The sequence below is a fragment of the Thunnus albacares genome, chromosome 7 (assembly GCF_914725855.1).
Source record: "Thunnus albacares chromosome 7, fThuAlb1.1, whole genome shotgun sequence".
NCBI lineage: Eukaryota > Metazoa > Chordata > Actinopteri > Scombriformes > Scombridae > Thunnus > Thunnus albacares.
The window spans coordinates 32,043,331-32,065,928 of NC_058112.1; the positions used below are offsets into that span (position 1 = coordinate 32,043,331).

General features: G+C 37.2%; 1 protein-coding gene across 1 annotated transcript; it reads right to left on the reverse strand.

The window, feature by feature from the left end:
- Positions 1 to 65: 65 nt before the first annotated feature.
- LOC122985319 (L-fucose kinase) lies at positions 66 to 22,152 on the reverse strand. The gene is made up of 23 exons (XM_044355888.1): positions 21,254 to 22,152; positions 20,176 to 20,327; positions 18,868 to 18,918; positions 18,660 to 18,785; positions 18,339 to 18,411; positions 16,436 to 16,533; positions 16,164 to 16,244; positions 15,329 to 15,448; positions 14,904 to 15,075; positions 13,985 to 14,091; positions 13,776 to 13,877; positions 12,768 to 12,941; positions 11,980 to 12,053; positions 10,904 to 11,259; positions 9,751 to 9,994; positions 9,498 to 9,664; positions 8,419 to 8,646; positions 8,180 to 8,323; positions 4,056 to 4,175; positions 3,694 to 3,881; positions 2,697 to 2,796; positions 1,639 to 1,862; positions 66 to 348 (listed from the first exon to the last, which is right to left on the reverse strand). The coding sequence occupies exons 1-23, from the start codon at positions 21,333 to 21,335 to the stop codon at positions 277 to 279; spliced, it is 3,255 nt and encodes a 1,084-aa protein (XP_044211823.1). The 5' UTR covers positions 21,336 to 22,152; the 3' UTR covers positions 66 to 276.
- Positions 22,153 to 22,598: the final 446 nt, after the last annotated feature.

Genomic DNA, 22,598 nt, shown 5'->3' on the forward strand with positions numbered 1-22,598 from the left:
CACACACACACACACACACACACACACACACAGACACACTGAAAACAATGAGGTTCTTGTCCGAAATATTTATTCTGTCGATTTATTTGTGAATAATAATATAAATGAATACAGTTCAATCTTCATGATCAAATACTGGACACAATCTCACAGCTTGATTATCAAAATTACATTCATAAAATACAAAACTGTCTCATTCACATTCATATTAGTACATCAGCTCTCAGTTTACAGTGAGAGACATTTATATGTGTGTGTGTGTGTGTGTGTGTGTTCTCAGGATGGTGGTAGGACTGTGATCCCATCCATATCCAGCTCCACCGAGTGAACACTGAAATCTCCCAGACCCTGAAAACAAACCAAATATCACCACGGTAACTAATCAGTTAAATATCACCATGGTAACCAAACAGACAATTAGGAGTTTGCTGAATACAACACTGCAAACATGTTCTTCTTTGACAGCTTTAGCGATATTGCATGAGTTCTGTCTCCTGTATTTTTCAGCTTTTTTATTGTCTGGCTGTTGTTTTTTTTCTGTATTAACATGTTTTACCATATAAATTTGAGATATATAAAACTACAATTTGATCTACTGTATGTCTACATTGGATCTCTGCTTAACCTTTACTTTTTGTTTTTTCCTTAATTTAAAACACTGACTTGTTTTAGTGCAAAGTTTACAACCATTCATGATGCAAAGATTAGATTGGCTGTATGGAAACAAGTTCTTCATCTACATAGACTGTCTAATGAATGTAAAACTAAAGGGTTCTATCATGAAACCAAAAACTATTTAAAATTTAAATTTCTCCCTTTTGGTTTCTGATTTTTCTCAAAGGAAACCACAGGATAAGTGACTTACAGAGCTTTCATGTCATTCACACAGTCTGTCAAAACCAGATTTTGCTGAATGGTTAAAATTGATGATAGATATCGAATCTCTAATCACAAGGACGACTAATTACAAAGGGAAGTTTTATGAATTTTGGTCTAATCTTCTGATGTAGATAAAGGAAGAAACCTAACAGGAAGTAAATATTCCCATAATTTGATTTTTTGTTGTTTTTTTTAAGGAAAATGTGCTACTTCATTTGTTGATACATGCTGCCCCCTTATTTATTTATTTATTTATTTATTTATCTTCATTTGTCTCTACAGTTTACTGTTTTTTTTCTTACCGTACTTGTAGCTAATTCTGATTGCCCAGATTTATTTTGTTTTGTTTGTTCTGTTATTTGTTTTCATTTATTTACTGTGATAAGTGGTACTGTTTCATTTTGTTTTGTATTTATTAAAAAAAGTTATTAAAAAACTAAATGAGACAAAATAATAATAACAAAATAAATAAATGAGATAAATGAGAGTACACACATCTGATTTGTGCAGCGGCTAAATATCACAAATTTACAAATTTCATAAAATCACAAATTTGTGCCTTTAATACAGCTGTATTGTTGTTTTTCCAAATCATAACTACTCTGCAAAATCAAAGACTAAATCATTGAGCTGGCTGTAGTTTGGTAACAGGAGTGACAGAAATTATTGGTTTGCTAGTAAATGAAAGTTTTAATTAAGTATTAATCTATCTGTGGTTTGATAACAGACATGACATCATTAAGGTAGATGTGCTCTTACTGGTGTGTTGTTGAGGACCTGAAGCACCGCCTGCTGCTGTCGAGGCTCCCGGGTCAGCAGGTAGAGGAAGCCGCCCCCGCCGGCCCCGGCCAGGCTCTGACCCAGGACCAGCGGTGTCAGAGCCTCCATCATGGCCCTCACTGAGGCTGGCTCACAACCAGGAGCCATGAGCTTCTTCTGCTGCCACGAGCGGTCCAGACACAGACCAAGTCCGGACAGAGAACCTGCAGAGGGAGGAAAAGAGCTCATCTTTTAACCAGCTTTGATTCTTCACTGTCTGGGGCTCGTCAAAAGGCATTGTGGGAAATGTAGGATAGGATGAACTGATATAGATAGAGAGGAATGAATAACCTGGTTCTATTTAAAAGAGTAGTTCCAACATTTTGGGGAAATACGTGTCATTCTCTTTCTGGTGGAGAGTTAGATGAGAAGATTAAAACCACTGTCATGTAAATATGAAGCTACAGCTAGCTGCCAGTTAGCTTAGCTTAGCATAAAGACTGGAAACAGGAGGAAACAGCTAGCTTGGCTCTGTCTAAAGGTAACAAAATCCACTTACCAGCACCTTCGAAATACATTATATCTTGTTTGTATAATACAAAAAGTTAGTTATACGTACAGACATCTGATCTGTACAGCAGATACATATCACAAATTTCATAAAATGACAAATTTTACTACACTTTAACACAGCTTCTTCTGGCCTTGAGTGTTCCACCTACCAGCAGCTTGAAACATGTTATATCTTGTTTGTTTAAACTACACAAACTTACAAAAGTTACAGTTATGTATCAATAGATTCTAATCTTTTGGACATTTTCATAAAGAATGCCTTGTTGTAAAACATAACCATAAAAGCAGTCTAACAGTCTAACAATGTACTAAATCCTTGGAATTATACATCTCATTTCATCACAAGGTCTAGTTAATAACTATTTGTAGTGTCTTTACTTTGTGTATAAAATTGATTCTATTTGTATTATTCTAGTGTGTTAAGCTGGTTTCTTCATTTTTTTTCTTCTACAGTAGTAATTTAAGTGTGTGTTGAACAGTTTTACCATCTGTACATGCTCTGGCACAGTCCTCTGAGTTAGCCACCAGCTGCTGGGCGTTCTGAACCATCGAGGGCAGGCGACTATACCAGCTACGCACCACATCCTACAGACAAACCATCATCATCATCATCATTACTGCAAAAGAGATCTCGATCTAAGTGAGACTACCTGATTAAATAAAAGTAATAATAGTATAATAGTATTATTACAATAGTAATAATAATAATAAAGAATGGTTCTCCACCGCCGACAGATGGACCTGTGTCCAACAGCTGGCACAGTTACTGGTTCAGTAACAGATTCATTACAATATAATATGCAGGAGTTATTGAGCAAAAGATGACTCTACTGAAAAAAACCTATGAACATGGAAACGAGTGGTGCATCTTCCCAGAGGAAAATCTTCAACTTAACGGTGAACTGCAGGTATTTTCCACCTCAGCGTGTGTTTCCAGGTGCTCTTTGTGTAATAAAGCCTTTTGTAGCTCCAGAGGGACTTGATGATGTCACTGATGATGTAATTTGAGTCAGCATCAGTGGGGCTGAAGACTACAAAATGAGAAGTGAGGTTACCAGATCTCTTTAGCCTGCACCTCATCTCTGCTGGAGGCTAGCACTTCCAGGCTACATTAGCTATTGTTAGCATGTGAATCTCCAATCGAACTGTTGGTGCATTGTGGGTAATTTTATAGGTTTAGTATTTGTTTTTACATATTTTGTAACATGTTTTATGTATTTATGATGTTTTATGTTCTGCTCTGTGTTTTAAATGTTTTCTTCTAGGGGGAGAAGTTAAAGTTGATTATATCAGATTTTATGTTTTCTCTTCCCCCAAATCAATTAACACAACTTTAAACATAAACAAAGTGTGTTTTATTAAGAATAAGTTATCTGATCGATTTGTTTACATGAAGTGTTTTATTTGGATTAAAGACTGATGTGAAATAAAAGACTCCATGTAAACACAGAGAATGAGACTATAAACAGAAAGAGGTTCAACCTGCAGCAGGTTACGAGCCAGGCGAGTCTTGCCAGTGTACACCAGCAGGAGGTGCTGCTCCAGAGACACTAGGAAGTCCTCTGGAGGACTCAGACGTTCCACTTCAACCTGCAGGGGCAGAGACGCTTTGGATCGACCCACCTTGACTCCGCCCACCAGACCTCCGACCTGATCTTGCCAGCCTCCACCTGGAGGAGGAGGAGGACAAGAGGGAGTTCAGTCCAGAGAAGCAGTAGACATAAGTGAATTTAATTGGAAAGGTTGTTTTGCTGCACTCATGTCATATGTGATGGATGCTTGAGATGGAGAACACTCCCATGTTAGCTTCCTGGAAGAATAATTCTACACAGAGAGCTACAGACCTGTAGTCAGTATTTGTTCCAGGTACAGGACGGCGTGGATGAGCGAGTCTGTGTCGTAAGTTCGACCTGTGCATTTGTAGACTGCAGCCAGCAGCGCCCCCGCCAGGATACTGCTGGTACCTGCCGGACAACGGGTGATCAAACTGATATTATAACCCATTCAGCCTTCATGCTCTCCCCTCACCCACCGACACATGAACTTAAATGATGCACAGAGGAAACACGGATTTTGTTAGATTGAATTGATTTGGTTTTGAGGATCTTGATTTCGTTTCCGAATAAAATCTGCAGCTTGACTTCATTGTACAAAATATTAGTAGTTTCACATCTGATAATACCTAAATATATGTTGTTTTTTCAAGCCAGAAACAAAATAACGGTGGCCTAAACAGCATGTTGTCTTTTCTTGATGCTAAATGTGGCAGTTTGTTTTAGTTTGGGTTATGAAGGTTTCCCTTTCTAACAAGTGTAGTTTTGTATTTCTGATGACAAGTGCTGTGGATTATTTATTTCTATTCAGTTTTTGTTTTCTGTTGTAGCTGCTGTGAATATTGTTTTGTACGGTGGATGTAATTTTATGATTCGTGGTAGATGTAGTTTTTATGTTTTGTGGTAGATGTAGTTTTGTGTTTTCTGGCAGAAGTAGTTTTATGTTTATGGTCTCTGTATTGATGTACTGTAATGATACATGTCGTTTTGTAATTTCATTTATAATTATCATCTTTTTCTTCTTGTTGGTAGATGTAGTTTTTATGTTTTTGTAGTTTTATGTTTTCTGGCAGAAGTAGTTTTTTGTTTTTGGTCTCTGTATTGATGTACTGTAATGATACATGTAGCTTTGTAATTTTATTTATAATTATCATTCTTTTTCTTCTTGTTGGTAGATGTAGTTTTTATGGTTTTTAGTTTTCTGTTTTCTGGCAGAAGAAGTTTTATGTTTATGGTCTCTGTATTGATGTACTGTAATGATACATGTAGTTTTGTAATTTTATTTATAATTAAAATCTTTTTCTTCTTGTTGGTAGATGTAGTTTTTATGTTTTTGTAGTTTTATGTTTTCTGGCAGAAGTTTATGTTTTTAGTCTCTGTATTGATGCACTGTAATGCTACATGTAGTTTTGTAATTTTATTTATAATTAAAATCTTTTTCTTCTTATTGGTAGATGTAGTTTTTATGTTTTTTTAGTTTTCTGTTTTCTGGCAGAAGAAGTTTTATGTTTTTAGTCTCTGTATTGATGCACTTTAATGATACATGTAGTTTTGTAATTTTATTTATAATTATCATCCTTTTCTTCTTGTTGGTAGATGTAGTGTTTATGTTTTTGTAGTTTTATGTTTTCTGGCAGAAGTAGTTTTATGTTTTTGGTCATTGTAGTTATGCACCATAATGAAACATGTAGATTTGTAATTTTATTTATAATTATCATCTTTTTCTTCTTGTTGGTAGATGTAGTTTTTATGTTTTTGTAGTTTTATGTTTTCTGGCAGAAGAAGTTTTATGTTTTTGGTTTCTGTATTGATGTACTGTAATGATACATGAAGTTTTGTAATTTTATTTGTAATTATCATTCTTTTCTCATTTTTGGTAGATGTAGTTTTTATGTTTTTGTAGTTTTATGTTTTCTGGCAGAAGTAGTTTTATGTTTTTGGTCGTTGTAGTTATGCACCATAATGATACATGTAGATTTGTAATTTTATTTATAATTATCATCTTTTTCTTCTTGTTGGTAGATGTAGTTTTTATGTTTTTGTAGTTTTATGTTTTCTGGCAGAAGAAGTTTTATGTTTTTAGCCTCTGTATTGATGCACTTTAATGATACATGTAGATTTGTAATTTTATTTATAATTATCATCTTTTTCTTCTTGTTGGTAGATGTAGTTTTCATGTTTTTTTAGTTTTATGTTTTCTGGCAGAATAAGTTTTATGTTTTTAGTCTCTGTATTGATGCACTTTAATAATACATGTAGTTTTGTAATTTTATTTATAATTATCATTCTTTTCTCATTGTTGGTAGATGTAGTTTTTATGTTTTTGTAGTTTTATGTTTTCTGGCAGAAGAAGTTTTATGTTTTTGGTTTCTGCATTGATGTACTGTAATGATACATGTAGTTTTGTAATTTTATTTATAATTATCATTCTTTTCTCATTGTTGGTAGATGTAGTGTTTATGTTTTTGTAGTTTTATGTTTTCTGGCAGAAGTAGTTTTATGTTTTTGGTCATTGTAGTTATGCACCATAATGATACATGTAGATTTGTAATTTTATTTATAATTATCATCCTTTTCTTCTTGTTGGTAGATGTAGTTTTTATGTTTTTGTAGTTTTATGTTTTCTGGCAGAAGAAGTTTTATGTTTTTGGTCGTTGTAGTTATGCACCATAATGATACATGTAATTTTGTAATTTTATTTATAATTATCATCTTTTTCTTCTTGTTGGTAGATGTAGTTTTTATGTTTTTGTAGTTTTATGTTTTCTGGCAGAAGAAGTTTTATGTTTTTAGTCTCTGTATTGATGCACTTTAATGATACATGTAGTTTGTAATTTTATTTATAATTATCATCCTTTTCTTCTTTTTGGTAGATGTAGTTTTTATGTTTTTGTAGTTTTGTGTTTTCTGGCAGAGGAAGTTTTATGTTTTTTAGTTTCTGTATTGATGCACTTTAATGATACATGTAGATTTGTAATTTTATTTATAATTATCATCTTTTTCTTCTTGTTGGTAGATGTAGTTTTTATGTTTTTTTAGTTTTATGTTTTCTGGCAGAAGAAGTTTTATGTTTTTAGTCTCTGTATTGATGCACTTTAATAATACATGTAATTTTGTAATTTTATTTATAATTATCATCCTTTTCTTCTTGTTGGTAGATGTAGTTTTTATATTTTTGTAGTTTTGTGTTTTCTGGCAGAAGTAGTTTTATGTTTTTGGTCTCTGTATTGATGTACTGTGATGATACATGTAGTTTTGTAATTTTATTTATAATTATCATCTTTTTCTTCTTGTTGGTAGATGTAGTTTTTATGTTTTTGTAGTTTTGTTTTCTGGCAGAAGAAGTTTTATGTTTTTGGTTACTGTAGTTATGCACCATAATGATACATGTAGTTTTGTAAGTTTGTTTATAATTATCATCTTTTTCTTCTTGTTGGTAGATGTAGTTTTTATGTTTTTGTAGTTTTGTGTTTTCTGGCAGAAGAAGTTTTATGTTTTTGGTCTCTGTATTGATGTATTGTAATGATACATGTAGTTTTGTAATTTTATTTATAATTATCATCTTTTTCTTCTTGTTGATAGATGTAGTTTTTATATTTTTGTAGTTTTATGTTTTCTGGCAGAAGTAGTTTTATGTTTTTGGTCACTGTAGTTATGCACCATAATGATACATGTAATTTTGTAATTTTATTTATAATTAACAGCTTTTTCTTCTTGTTGGTAGATGTAGTGTTTATGTTTTTGTAGTTTTGTGTTTTCTGGCAGAAGTAGTTTTATGTTTTTGGTCTCTGTATTGATGTACTGTAATGATACATGTAGTTTTGTAATTTTATTTATAATTATCATCTTTTTCTTCTTGTTGGTAGATGTAGTTTTTATGTTTTTGCAGTTTTATGTTTTCTGGCAGAAGTAGTTTTTTGTTTTTGGTCACTGTAGTTATGCACCATAATGATACATGTAGTTTTGTAATTTTATTTATAATTATAATCTTTTTCTTCTTGTTGGTAGATGTAGTTTTTATGTTTTTGTAGTTTGGTGTTTTCTGGCAGAGGTAGTTTTGTTTTTGGTCTCTGTATTGATGTATTGTAATGATACATGTAGTTTTGTAATTTTATTTATAATTATCATCTTTTTCTTCTTGTTGGTAGATGTAGTTTTTATGTTTTTGTAGTTTTACGTTTTCTGGCAGAAGTAAGTTTATGTTTTTGGTCACTGTAGTTATGCACCATAATGATACATGTAGTTTTTGTGTCTTTATTTAGAATTATCATTTTTTCTTCTTGTTTGTAGGTGTATTTTGTCTGTTTTGCTGTAGATTTTGTTCATTAGTAGTAGATATAGTTTTGTGATGGATTTAGTTTTTGTGGTTAACATTTTTGTTTCTGCAGTATTTCATGTGTTGGTTGGTCTCTCACCCAGTCCTGATCCTGTGGGCAGCACTGACCAGCTGTGGAGCTCCACCCCTCCTCCCCACCGCTGCATCAGCTGTTCCCCCAGAGAATGCTGGGAGGAGAGAGACACCAGACCGCTGCACACACACACCGCCTTCAGCAGGGCTCCTGCAATGCACAAACACATCAACACACACAAAAGTCAGCGCTGAATTGAATCCTGTTCGTCTCATTTAACCAGTCGAAACACAATCCGTCCCTACCTGGTGCATGCGGCTGACAGTAGTCCTTCAGGTCATCCAGGTTGTCACACACCGTCTCCGTGGAAACCCCACTGTCCCGCTCTCCAGTGTTGCTGACCAGCAGGAGGCGGGGCTCTTTGATGCGACGAGCCCTGGCACCGATAGGACGCTTCCCATCAACCTTCACTGCAAGGTTGGTCACGGAGCCGCCGTGCTCAAAGGCGATGGGAGGCGTGTCACTCCAGCCACCTGAAACAGAGACATAGTACTCCTTACAGTGACTGTGTTTCCACTAATGTGTTTTTATGTGCATTTTCATTTTGTGCTTAAAAAAATCTGAGTTGAACCACCAGACATACAGACAAGTAAATATCTGTAAAAAAGTGCTTCCTGTTGTCTGAGGTCCACATGGTTTTAGCTTTGACTGCTGCTCTTTTAATGGTGTTGTCTCGTTGTGTCTTCTCTTCTTCTGCAACGGTTTAACAGCATCAAAATTACTAAATTAGCACCACCCACTGTTTATCTTAATGAACCAACTCCTAATATTCACATAATGGTAGAGGATGGCAACATGCATTTACTAAATTTTCTTTTGATAATTATCTGGAATTAAAATGATAAAATTTGTGCCACCTTTGAATAGAAACTTAAATGGAAACTTGGAGTCAGTAGGACGCTCAACAGTCCCTTGAGATTTAACTGCAAAACACTGACTTTTCTGCCAGTCTACAACTTCAACTTGCTCCGACATAATTTTGTGTACAACATTGATTGTATTTGTTTTATGTACCATGAAGGAGCTGCACTCAAATGAACTCTGTCATCCGACTGCAGGAATCCATGCAACAAGAGAGGACAGCTTCTCTTTCATTGATACCTTGGTGGGACGAATATCATCCAGGCTGGCCAAATCTTCTAGAGTGTTGTGAAAATATTCGCAATGTCTTGGCAAATTGCTTTGGTTAGAGCATGTTGTCGCAACTTTGGCAGGTATTTTGAGACCGTAAATGTTTTTTGGGACACTACACCTGTCGACCGATGGCTATAGACAAAAGTAGCAGGATATATTCAACAATGGTTGTCGGAGTTTGTTCACTCACCTGCTAAATCCAGTCTGGCCGGACACTCCACTTCCTGCCACTCCTCAAGGGCTGGGACTTCACCCTGGCCAATGGAGATGAACCTCTGCGAAGACATCACAGCCTGTCGTAGCAGCACCTGGCCAGCGCCCTCGTAGTGTCGTGCCGCTCGAACCAGCAGGTCCGGCCTGTAGGGGGCAGTCACAGGAAGAACAATATCAGTCATTATCCACCAATAAAAAAACTGAAAGAAAAACAAAAGAGTGAAGCTCACCTGCTGAGCCAATGACCTCTCTGCGTGGCCAGGGCTTTGACTCCGCCCCTCAGGTTACCCTCCTCTAACAGGAAGTAGGCGGAGCTCCAAGCCTCGTTAGCAGCTGGCCCACTCCTCAGCCCCCCCTTACCCCCCGCCATGCACACCAACACATCAGCGATACAGGAGAGACAGCGGGCAGCCACGCCCAGCTCTGCACCAGGCTCCGCCTCCCGCTCTGGCCCCGCCCCACTACCTGCAGCGACTGAAAGGACATGTTCAGAGGAGAAGTTCCTTTGGTTAATTCCACCTAATAATATAATTTTATTTTTCATATCCTAACATACACACATTTAAAACAACAGGTAAACATTATATCTGAGTAGTTAAAAAAAAGTTGTAAATGAAGTAAAGTGTGTTTGATTTGGATTTCATTTTTAATTGTCGTATATTAATTTTTAAACTTTGCTTTAAAACGATTTTTATAATTTTGATCATTTGCTTTTATGCTGATGTTAAGCACCTTGAACTGCCTGTGTATGAAGGGGCTATACAAATAAAACTAACTTGACTTAAAAACATCAGTTCACTATTTTACAGTTATATTATCCAACCGAATAATTAAAATAATTAGCAATTTGTAATGGTTGTGTCAAGAATTTTCCTTCCACTTCAAGATATGCTGGGCAGGATTTGGGCCTGTGTCCCATCATGCCATTTACTAAACTCCACAATTTTCTCTTGTCATTCTTTACATTTTTAATTTAATTTTTATTTTTATAGAACAATTGTGAACAATCGTAATTCCATAACCTCCTATAAAATTGCCAATCAGACTCATAACTTGTGTGATAGCTACATTTTTTGCATACTTTATTTTACTTTCTTTTTTCTAAAGTGAAAAGTGAAGTTAAAAAGCTCTGTTTTGTAAATTTTTGAAATACGTACGTATTCCCCCATCATCATGATCATCTTTCACTTGTTATAAACCCATTAAAATTAAAATTGTTACAGACAATAAACGACTAAAAAACAAAAGTTAAAACATTCGTTAACATTAAAAAGGGAGAAGATTATCACAGTGATGCTAACTGTAATTCTGTAATTTATAAAGAAAAGACAGTAAAAGAATAAAGAGAACTCAAAACATTTATATAGTAATTTTGTGACTCACTGCTGTCCAGTGTTTCCAGCAGCGCCCCCTGCTGGCCTCCCAGTGCTGCCGCCCTGAAGCAAGGCAGCAGGCAGACGTCTGTCCGACTCGTCAGGGCGTCAGTCACTCTCCTCCTCCCTGCCAGGAACAGTAACTCATCCCTCCACTGCAGCTCCGCCTCCTGATGAGTGAGTGACAGCACCTCCTTCAAGGACAGTCTCCATGCCTCCCTCCACCTCCGCAACCAGCCAACCCCCCCCAGCAGCCAGCCGACACCTCCCTCCAGACCTACAGCACCTCCTCTAGGGTGGAGGACCGGAAAGAGACGAGCCTCTAGCAGGGAGCGCTGTTCTCCTCTGACCCACAACTCCTCCGGCCTGAGAGGAGAAGAAAAAGATAACCATTGAACTTTATTCTGATTGAAACTTTGTTTCCACTGCCTCTGATGTTTTTCATCACTTTATCCTTCCAGTTATTACTTGTAACTATGACAACATAAAGTAGCTTTTAGTTTTTTTAATCTCTTAGACTTTTTGGTTCTTTTCTTCTTTATTTGACTGAATTGAGCTTGTATCGTAATGTTTTTACTCTAACAAACAATAAAAAAGTGATGAATAAAATATAAATTTTCACGAGTCACTAAAACAAAAATGGATGAATTCCACATAGATATTATTTTCAGTTTTTTGTGCTTTTGGAGCCATTTTTATTTTCTTTTTGTTGCTATTTATTTTGACAATTTTGTTATTTTCCAATTTTTATATTTAGACTGTTTTGCTTTTTCTTGTTTTGTTGATCAATGTGATTTTAAATTGTTGTAGTTGTAGTTGTTTGAACCTCAGGAAGACCAGCAACCACTTTGTGAAAGCTGATGGGAATAAACTCAAATAACTGTATTTTATTGTTATGTGATTTTTTTCTTGTTTTTAATATTTTCTTTGACTTTTCTTTCTATGTTTTATTTGAAAATATACAGTTAATATATAAAATATACAGTTAATTCCAGGGTAGCTCATTAGTACAGAAAATACCTAAAATAATTTCTCTCCTTTGGCAGACTTAAAATAATGTTTAAAGGTCAAAGGTCAGAGTCCTACTGTATTCCAGTTCTGCTGTAGAAGAGGCTCCATCTTTGGTTGAGGAAGGAGGCGTTGCTGTCATCAGAGGAGACCTGAGGAGGAGGAGGAGGAGGAGGAGGGGGTCAGGGGGGAAGCTTACGTACAAAATTCACATCTTCAAGATATCTCTGGTTCCTGACTTTGAAATGTGATGCTGCTCAGTGACTTGATAGATACTGTTCATATTTTATATCTTAAAGGACAGGTTCACAAGTTTTTTAAGTCTGTCTTAAAACAGCAGTCAGGTGTCCATAAGAACAATGAAAGAGGTTTTCCTCGCTCTAATCATTCCTCCTGTTCATACTGATCATTAAAAGATCCCCTTCAGATGTGCTTTCAGTGTAAGTGATGGGGGACAAAATCCACAGTGTGTCCACAAAGTCATTTTATGCAAAAATGCATTTAAAAGTTGATGTGAAGCTTATATGAGGCTTCAGCATTCTGAGTTAGTCATATCAAGTGGATATCTGACACATTTACAGTCTTTTTAGAATCAAATTCCCTCTTTGTGTTTCCTCAGACAGTGTTTCCCTGTTGAGCTTCGGTGGAAGTATAGTAACAAAAAGAGGAACTTTGGCACTAAAAAGACTGTAACGTTGAAAGATATCTACTTGATTTGACTCATTTGGACGCTGAAGCTTCATATTAGCTTCAGATAAACTTTTAAATACATTTTTGCACAGAAGGAGGCCAGATCTCATTTTAAAAAAAGATGAACTCATATTCAATCCCAGTCAAATATGGGTTCAATATGTCCTGTTTTCTACCTCCAGGTGGTCTTGAGCTCCCATCACTGTGTAGACGTTCAGCTTCAGTTCTCCCAGCTGAATTCGATGTCCCTGTATGATGATGTCACTGGCCAGTGCCAGCTGCCTGATACACGGTGATGTGGACAACTCGAGACCCGACAGTAGACAACCTGACGGGACTTCCAGAGGACCCTGTGGAGAGGTCAGAGGTCAAAACATTTTGATTTGTTATAGCACTAAAAGCACAGCTGGAGCGTAACATCATGCACTATACCATGGTGAAGAATTTATTCAGTCATCATCAAAGTTATTAATTGCGCCTGTGCTTTTCCTGCTCAGACAAGTCAAAATCTCTGCTGTGAAAAGGGTCAACAGGCTTGCTGGAGATGATCAGGTCTGTGCAGAGTTGCACAAAGCAACTGGTTGGATTTGTGTCCGACTTGATCTCATCGTGCTCTTACATCAGCAATAATGACCTCACAAGATCAAAACAGCAGCAGTTCTCCTCAGTGTTTCAGGTACTTGGCAGGTCGGTTGTTCCTGCATCTTGGAGAAGTTGCTACAGTTCTTCTGTGGATTTCTGTGTCTAAGCTGCTTCTGTCTCTTCATGTGATCCCAGACTGACTCCATGATGTTGAGATCAGGACTATGTGGGGGCCAAACCATCTGTTGCAGGACTCCTTGTTCTTCTTGTAGCTGAAAATAGTTCTTTATGACTCTGGCTGGATGTTTGGGCGCATTGTAATGCTGCAGAATGAATTTGAACAGCTCCCTGATGGCTTGGCATTATGGATAAAAATCTAAACATGAAAGTGCCTGAAACTTCTGCACAGTACTGTATATCTTATCATTGTAATGTGAATATTTTTCAGTTTTGGACTGTTGGTTGGACAAAACAAGATACTTGATGATGTCAACAACAACTCTGGGAAAATGTGATGGACATTTTCTGAGACAATTATTTAAGAAAATAAACTGCAGATTAATCAATAATGGAAATGATCATTAGTTGCAGCATTAACTAACCTGTAGGTGGCAGTGTTGCACCACTGCTCCGGTCGCCACGGCAACATCTCCCTCCAGAACGCTGTTGATCACCCGACCTCCTTCGCTCACGCCGCTCTTACTCTGGAGGAAAACAGGAAACCAGGTGGCGTTAAAGAGACACGCTGAGAGAAGTGAGGACCTGACTGGGGACACTTTTAATGACGCTGATGAGGAACAGGAAGTGACACCTGGATGTGTGAGAGAGTGTTTCCATCTGTCCAATCACAGGTCAGGCGGTCGACATGTTGTTTTCCGGACAGAGTCAGGTAGTCATAACGACCGCCGGGAACGTAAACTGTCAGGAAGAGAGAACAGGACACATGAGGAACTATTTAGTGTCAGTTCAGACTTTAAGTTTAACCCTTTGAACCTCCTCTCTCTTCATGTTCAGAATAAGTTGCAGTCAGTTTGCATGTGAGTGGCACATATACATGGTTATTAAGCAGTCTGACATTATTTGGGTCTTTAACACACAGCCTGTCTGGAGACCACATTCTTGGATTTTTATTTTTGTTATTTCCATTTGGGATGAATGAATTTTGCCATCAGGGTTCCCATCATGCTTTGAGTGATGGAAACATGAATAATAATAATAATAATAATAATAATAATAATAATAAGTATACTAGTAGAGTAGAGTTTTCACAATGGAAAAAGAAATAGATATAATTTAAAGATTTTTATCAGTCATATCAGACACAAAGTATTATTCAAAGTATTTTTATATGTCTTAAAACACGTCTGGAGGGGATCTTTCAGGTGAGAACAGAGAAACTTTCCTCCTTCAGCAGATGAATATGAAAACATACACAGTACATACATCACTCTGAGAGAAGAACAACATCACAGGCAACAAAAAACATCAAACACTGTTTTTTTGAGTGGAGATGGGTTTAAGTCACACTGATTCCAGCTGTGTATTTACAACATCTGTTTGCTCCAATTTGGCTCAAGAATACAACTCTTGTTTGAGTTAAGATGACCTGCACACAAAATCTACAATCTGCACACGTCTGCCATCGTCCACAGGGTGGCGTTGTGTTTGTATGGTGTCAGAACTTCATAATAACAGAGCCAGTTTAAAAGTTAACTAGAAGAGACACCTACCCAGTCTGAGTGGAGCTCCTCTCAGGATCCTCCACAGCTCCGTCCTGCCGCTCCTCACTGCTGCCCCCTGTGGTCCACCAGCAGAACTGCAGCCGGCTCTCTCTTCACTCACAAACTGATCCTGAGTCAGATCTGAGCAGAGACACTTTAACACGTCCAGGAAGAGAGAGATCTGAAGAATGATGAAACAAGAGGCACTGAGTCAAATTAAAACAGCTACAATGATGTAATTATTTAGACTATTTATTTAATATTTGAAGAGAATCTTCTGATTTTGTGATATACATTTTTCCATATTTAAATGTTTTATTAGTCAAGATATCAGGTAACATGCATGCATTACAGAACATGTTTTAAGATGTTAGGTTTTTATTCTGATAAGTTATCAAAATAAATTCGAGACAGAAAGAAAGAGAAACAGGTACCTGGAGGGGCGGAGCTCCAGAGTCCAGGCCCAGGTAAGTGCAGCCGTCAAGAGGAGGAGTGACATGAGTCTGCAATAACTTCTCTGATACAGACCTGCTGAAGAAGACTGGACCTGACACCTACAGACAAACAGACAGACAGAATTAATTAAAGCTGAGACTTGACACTTTAAAGTAGTATCCATTATTTTATTTCAAATTCAGTGTACTGAAACACAGAGCCTGAAGAACAAAGTGTGTGTAACTGTCCAAATGCTACTGTCTGGACTGTATGTACAGAACAAAAAAAGTTTTCATTCTTAACAATATAACTAATTGAGGACTTTTATTTAACCTGGACTCTTATCTAACTTTTATTGACTTTTTTCCAGCCTTTTATGTTTTATGCAAAGCACTGAATTGCCTTGTAGTTGACACATGTTATACAAATACACTTGCTGCAACTTAAACATAAAATTTCACTTTCAGAAGCTTTTCCACCACAACAAAAGGAAAATATTAGATATTTGTATGTCTTTGGAGCTGTTTTGCTGAGAGAATTTTGATGGGTCAATAAAAAATCCTATTTCCTACTTTGTGGTATGGAGCCATATGGATAATTTAATTTGGTAAGATTTTGATAGTTTTCCGTCAGACACTTTTCCCAACACCCCATCCTGACTGTGATTTTGAGTGAACTGACCCTTGAAGAAAAATTCATACAAGCATTAAACTTTAGCAAAGAGCAGCTTAAACCAAAACACTTAGCTAAAGTAGCTGCTTTCATTGGTCAAACCACACCTCCTTAGAGAAGGTGTGTTTGATTTTACTATTTATTGCAGGAAGGAGGACGCACCAGTGGCACTTTCCCATCAGGCAGCACTGATTGTTGGATCTGCTCCTTTGTCCCCTTGTAGATGATGTCTCTGACCTGACCCTGGGAGACAAAACAAACACACCTTCACTCTCACTCTGGATTCATTAATGCTACAAAAGCTATTAAACAGCAAATATAATATGATAAACTATAAATGTGTAGCACAAATAAAACATTTTAACAATCACATGTGGTCATCAAATAAAGATAGGGACAAAAAGAAATGACATGAGTGTAAATAAAGTGTGCACCTGTTGGTCTGACAGGTAGACTCCATGATTCACTGCGTAGGAGACTTCACCTGGTAACGCCAAAACACGAACACCAGAGAAACCCTCCCAGGACAAAACTAAAACACACACACACACACACACACACACATACACACACATACACACACATACACACATGTGCACACAGAGGAAGTTCAGAAAATAGTTACTAATACTTATCAATGGTTTATATTACACAACAGCAACAGAGGATACTTGATTCTGATTGACTGGAGGGAGTGCATAACTTTCAAATAAGCCATTGGCTCTGACAGTGTCTTCATCAGTGTTCATCTGTAATTCTGGGAAATTGAAAAGCATCTTAGACTATAAGCCCCCAACCCTCCGTTTCAGTCAGTTAGCTGTGGGCTACAATTTGAGGCTCGTTTTCAGCCGATATTTGTTTACATCTTAGGCAAATTAGCTCCATTAAAAGTATGCTGAATGATCTATTATCAGTTCCTGTTTGCAGTGTACCCACGGATGTACACACAAATATCACTGGATTACTGTGACACTGAAGAAAACTTGAAAATGTGATGATTCTCAGGCAAGTTCTGAAGTTATAGGGGGTGTTTTTGTCCATGATTTCTAAGCGAATTTAAGGATGTTTATTTGTGATGGATGTCAGAGATGATGATATCCTCAGAAAGTATAAGTGATACTGAATCTAAAAATATGTTTATCATGTCTGTGTATTTAGATTTTTGAAGTTATGGCTCAAAGGAGGAGTACGGATTTTGATGCAAATTGCGGCAGATGGGCACTAAGGTTCTTAAAGTACCTTCATGACCTCCATGAGCTGTGATTCACAGCCACTGCTGCAGCTCCACCTGCTGACCATGTTCATGAGACACCAAACTACAGTAACTGTCTTCCTGTTGTTCTTAGAGCACCTGCATGCACCTTTCTCTTTCATTGTATGCAATGATACAGTTAGAGTACTATAATTGTATAATTGTATGCTGTGGTACAGTTAGAGTACTACAACTGTATAACTGTATGCAGTGGTACAGTTACAATACTATAAATGTATATTTGTATGCAGCGGTACAGTTAGAATACTATAATTGTATAATTGTATGCAGTGGTACAGTTAGAATACTATAACTGTATAACTGTATGCAGTGGTACAGTTAGAGTACTATAACTGTATAATTGTATGCAGTGTTACAGTTAGAATACTACAACTGTATAACTGTATGCAGTGGTACAGTTAGAGTACTATAATTGTATAATTGTATGCAGTGTTACAGTTAGAATACTATAACTGTATAACTGTATGCAGTGGTACAGTTAGAGTACTATAATTGTATAATTGTATGCAGTGTTACAGTTAGAATACTATAACTGTATAACTGTATGCAGTGGTACAGTTAGAATACTATAACTGTATAACTGTATGCAGTGGTACAGTTAGAGTACTATAACTGTATAATTGTATGCAGTGTTACAGTTAGAATACTATAACTGTATAACTGTATGCAGTGGTACAGTTAGAGTACTATAATTGTATAATTGTATGCAGTGTTACAGTTAGAATACTATAACTGTATAACTGTATGCAGTGGTACAGTTAGAATACTATAACTGTATAACTGTATGCAGTGGTACAGTTAGAGTACTATAACTGTATAATTGTATGCAGTGTTACAGTTAGAATACTACAACTGTATAACTGTATGCAGTGGTACAGTTAGAGTACTATAATTGTATAATTGTATGCAGTGTTACAGTTAGAATACTATAACTGTATAACTGTATGCAGTGGTACAGTTAGAATACTATAACTGTATAACTGTATGCAGTGGTACAGTTAGAGTACTATAACTGTATAATTGTATGCAATGGCACAGTTAGAATTAGCTGACCGCACACTAACCAAAGTCAGGAGGTATGGTGAGGATCATGTCGGTGCTGCAGACCCAAACACCAGGAGGAGAACCAGGACAAATCTGCATAAGTCAAAGAGACAGAACCAACAGTTTGCTCAGTGGTTCACAGTAAACAGCAGTGGCTCTAACATACAACCTTGTGGTACACATGTCAACACAATTTCAAAGCTTAATCTGTGCAACTGAAAATGTAGATTGTTTCTATGTTTTCATCATTTCATTATGTATGTGGTTTGATTTCATAGCTACAATGTAAAGTGTCAAGTATTCTGTGTAAGATTTGTTCAACAAATAAAAAGCATCTCAACCTGGTTACTGAGGCAGTCCAGCAGCAAGTCCAGACAGCAGACCGGAGCCTGGACTCTCTGGTCGTGTTTCTCTCGAGGCAACCAGCAGAAGGCTCTGCTGCAGGAGCTCCAGGGGAAATCACGACCCTGCAGGAAGAAAAACTGTTGTCTGATCTGAAAAACAAAAAACATCTACAAAACAAAATGTGACAGCAGCAGCTGTACGCACTGTGTGGAGGATGAGGATGTGAGCATCATCTAGGACATCAGCTGTCACCACCTGAAGGAAACAATACAGGAAATAATACTTCTTCAGTCAAAATGCAGGGACCTATAATCAATTAACAAGACATTATACAACAAGATTTATATTGTCTGTGTTAATATCAGTGTGAATAACTATCAGTGGTTGCTTAGTGAATTAACTTTATTTTCATTTTGTTGAGGATTCAGGTCTCTGATTCAGTACAATTTTGAGGTATTTCCATTTTCTACTACTTTATAATTCTAATCCACTGCATTTCAGAGGCAAATGCTGTACTTTTTACTCCTCTCTTTATCTGACAGCTATAGTCACTAGTTACTTGAGGATTAAGATCTGAAACCGAAACTAGACATGCAAGCAGGTATACCTGGGTCTAAGAAGTACAGTGCAAGGTCTGCTTCAGTATTGGCCATGGAGTCCGAGTCTTTGCTAAAACTAATCTCAATAAATACTTTTGAATCTCATTTATGTGAACTGCGTACACATGTTGGAGCCAACTTTTGTGAGTCTTGCTTGTTGGTTTTTACGGAAACATGGTTTCACAACGATGTGCCTGACACTTAAATACAAATTGATGTGTTCTCCCATGTTAGAGATGAATACTTTGGTAAAAAGGGTGGAGGGATCTGTCTCTGTATTAAAGACAGCTGGTGCTGTAATTTAGCGATCAGAGACAGTATATGCAACTCTGAACTGGAACTGCTGTGGATCCCCTTGAGGCCACATTACCCACCAAGGGAATTCACCAATGTATTTCTGGGTGTCGTGATCCAATATTTCACCAAAAGTCAAAGATTAGAGAAAAATCCAAAAGCTGAAAACTGTGAAAGTTGAATATTGGACCAGAATTGGCTTCCAAATTAGCTGTGATGTCACAAATCATGCTCATAGATCGACCCCTAAAAATCTGATTTTCAGTGAGCAAAGAGAAAATTTTAACTTTCAGCAGATGACCATGAAAACAGCCTTCCAGTGTCAAACTCTGCACATACATAATTCTGCACAGTGAAGCCCAAACATCCAACTGTAGGAACAAGAATAAAAACATTTTTTTGAGTAAAGGGGGACTTTAAGTAAAGGATCTGAGTCCTTCTTCTACCTCTGCTGATACTGATATTACTGATAGAAGGCTCTGGTAGTTGACATGTCGTGCCAGCTCCAATGTTAATACTTAATCTGCATACCAGTAGGACCAGTCTGAAGCAGTACCAGTATCTCAGTGTAACCATTTTGACCAGTAATTCTGAGCAGTACATTCCCAGTATGACTCACAGTGTGTCCAGCTCTGCTACTCAGGTGTTCTGCAGCGACCAGCAGAGCGTTGAGCGTTGCCCCGCCGCTGCCCACCGGCTCCTGGCGGTCCTGCACCGTTAAAACCAACGCATCCTGAGACAGAGAGCCACGCTGCTGCCGCAACTCCAGTTCTGTCACACACACACACACACACACACACACACACACACACACACATTTAAAAACATGTTGTAGGCATTCAGGGTAAGGCATCACAGTGGTTTAGATCGTTCCTACAACAAAGATCTGCATCAGTTTTGATAGTTTGAGCCTTGAGGGGAAGGTTCACAATTTTTCAAGTCTGTCTTAAAACAACAGTCAGGTGCCCATATGAACACTGAAACATGTTTTCCTTGCTGTAATCATTCCTCTTGTTCATACTGACCATTAGAAGATCCCTTCATAATGACCTTACAATGTAAGCTATAGGGGACAAAATCCACATCTGTGCAAAAATGTATTTCAAAGTTTATCTGAAGCTAATAAGAAGCTTCAGCGTCCAAATGAGTCAAATCAAGTATATATCTTTCAACGTTACAGTCTTTTTAGTGCCAAAGTTCCTCTTTTTGTTACTATACTTCCACCGCAGCTCAACAGGGAAACACTGTCCGAGGAAACACAAAGAGGGAATTTGATGCTAAAAAGACAGTAAATGTGTCAGATATCCACTTGATATGACTAACTCAGACTGCTGAGTTTAAATGTATTTTTGCACTAAATGACTGTGTGGACACACTGTGGATTTTGGCCTCCATCACTTAAATTGAAAGCACATTTGAAGGGGATCTTTTAATAGCCAGTATAACAGCAGGAATGATTACAGCGAGGAAAACCTCTGTCACTGTTCATATGGACACCTGACTGATGTTTTAAGACACAAATGAGAAAATTTGTCAAATTATCCTTTAATGGTTTTTTAGCAACGTTAACAAACATTAAATGTGTGTCTGACCCATAGGATCTGAGGGTCTGACCACCATCAGCGCCACCAACAGGCCACGCGGTGTAACTGCAGAGGATAAAGTTCAAAGATCGTAAAGCAGCAGATGATCCTCACCTCTCTGGAAGGAGTAAACGCTGTCTTTATGCTGACAGGTGAGGACGACCACCGTCCAGCTGAAGCCGCCGCTGCCGGGCATCTTCTGACGGCTCACAGCAGCTTATAATGTCCTGAAATCACTCCAAAGATCATAGCCAAACTGATATTGTAGCTACACTTTGTTAAACGCTGTATAACCGTTAACCACCGCAGGATGGATCACATTCTGACAGCAGGCAAACAGGAGCAGCAGGGCGGAGTTAGCCCAGCAGGTTATCGGAGGAAAGTAAAACTAACGGACCCTATGGGGTTAACCTGTTTACATAAAATGAATTACCCGTAGCTGAACAGTTCTGGAGACATAACATCAGACGTTCTTGTTTGCTTTCTGTTTGCTCGCTCGTTTAGTTTTGACTGCTCGGGCTTCCGTAGACAACAAAACGTCGCGTTTGATTTTAATCTTTGGACCTCTCGACGAGGCGGTTAGTTAATGGATAAAGGCGATAAAACGATGTTTCTGTTTGGAATTAAAGCTAAATAATTTATATTTTGAGTGAACGCTAAATATCATAGAGGGATTTTAAGAGCACCTTCGGGGAAATTTATTGCTTAATAAAGTGTTATTGTTCTAAATAAATCTATTTCTTGAGCTCTTGAGGTGAAATTGATTTATGTCCCGGGGCATCCTGGCAAGGCGGGGCGAGGCTTGGCTCAAACAGGAGTCGCATGAGCAGTTTATTCTCTTGTTTGGGGAATAATTTTACTCCTGAACTATTGTTTTAGTTTGCTGTAGTCTATCCTCTCTGAAATTCAGCTACCCCATTCTCAGAAATCTTTTTATTTTTTATTGAACATCACAAACATTGCAGACATTGAGCATTTAAATTGAAAATTTATTGAAAATCTTTACTTCACTTTTTACTGAAAGTAATAAAAATCAAAAAGCAATTACTTTTACTTTTTTTCTGAAAGAAATAGAAAATCCCAAAACTGGAGATACAAAGTGTTTACTCAGCAACCAAATCAGTTCTTTTATTTTAGATACCTGAATGAACATTAGCTGAGAAATGTAAATAGTGTAAAGTAACTAAGTTTATTTGACAGCTTTAGTTACTTTTCAGATGAAGATTTGACACAATGGATAATATAACAAGCTTTTAAAATACAACACATTGTTAAAGATGAAACCAGTGGTTTCCAACCTTTTTGGCTTTTGGCATCTTACAAAAAGCAGTGTGTAGTCGGGGTCACATTTCATATGTCTATGAGTTGTTCATTTTTGCCTCTAAACTTCTCACATGCTTTCATTTCAATAAATGATCAAATGATCCAATATTTCACCAAAAATTAAAGATTAGAGAAA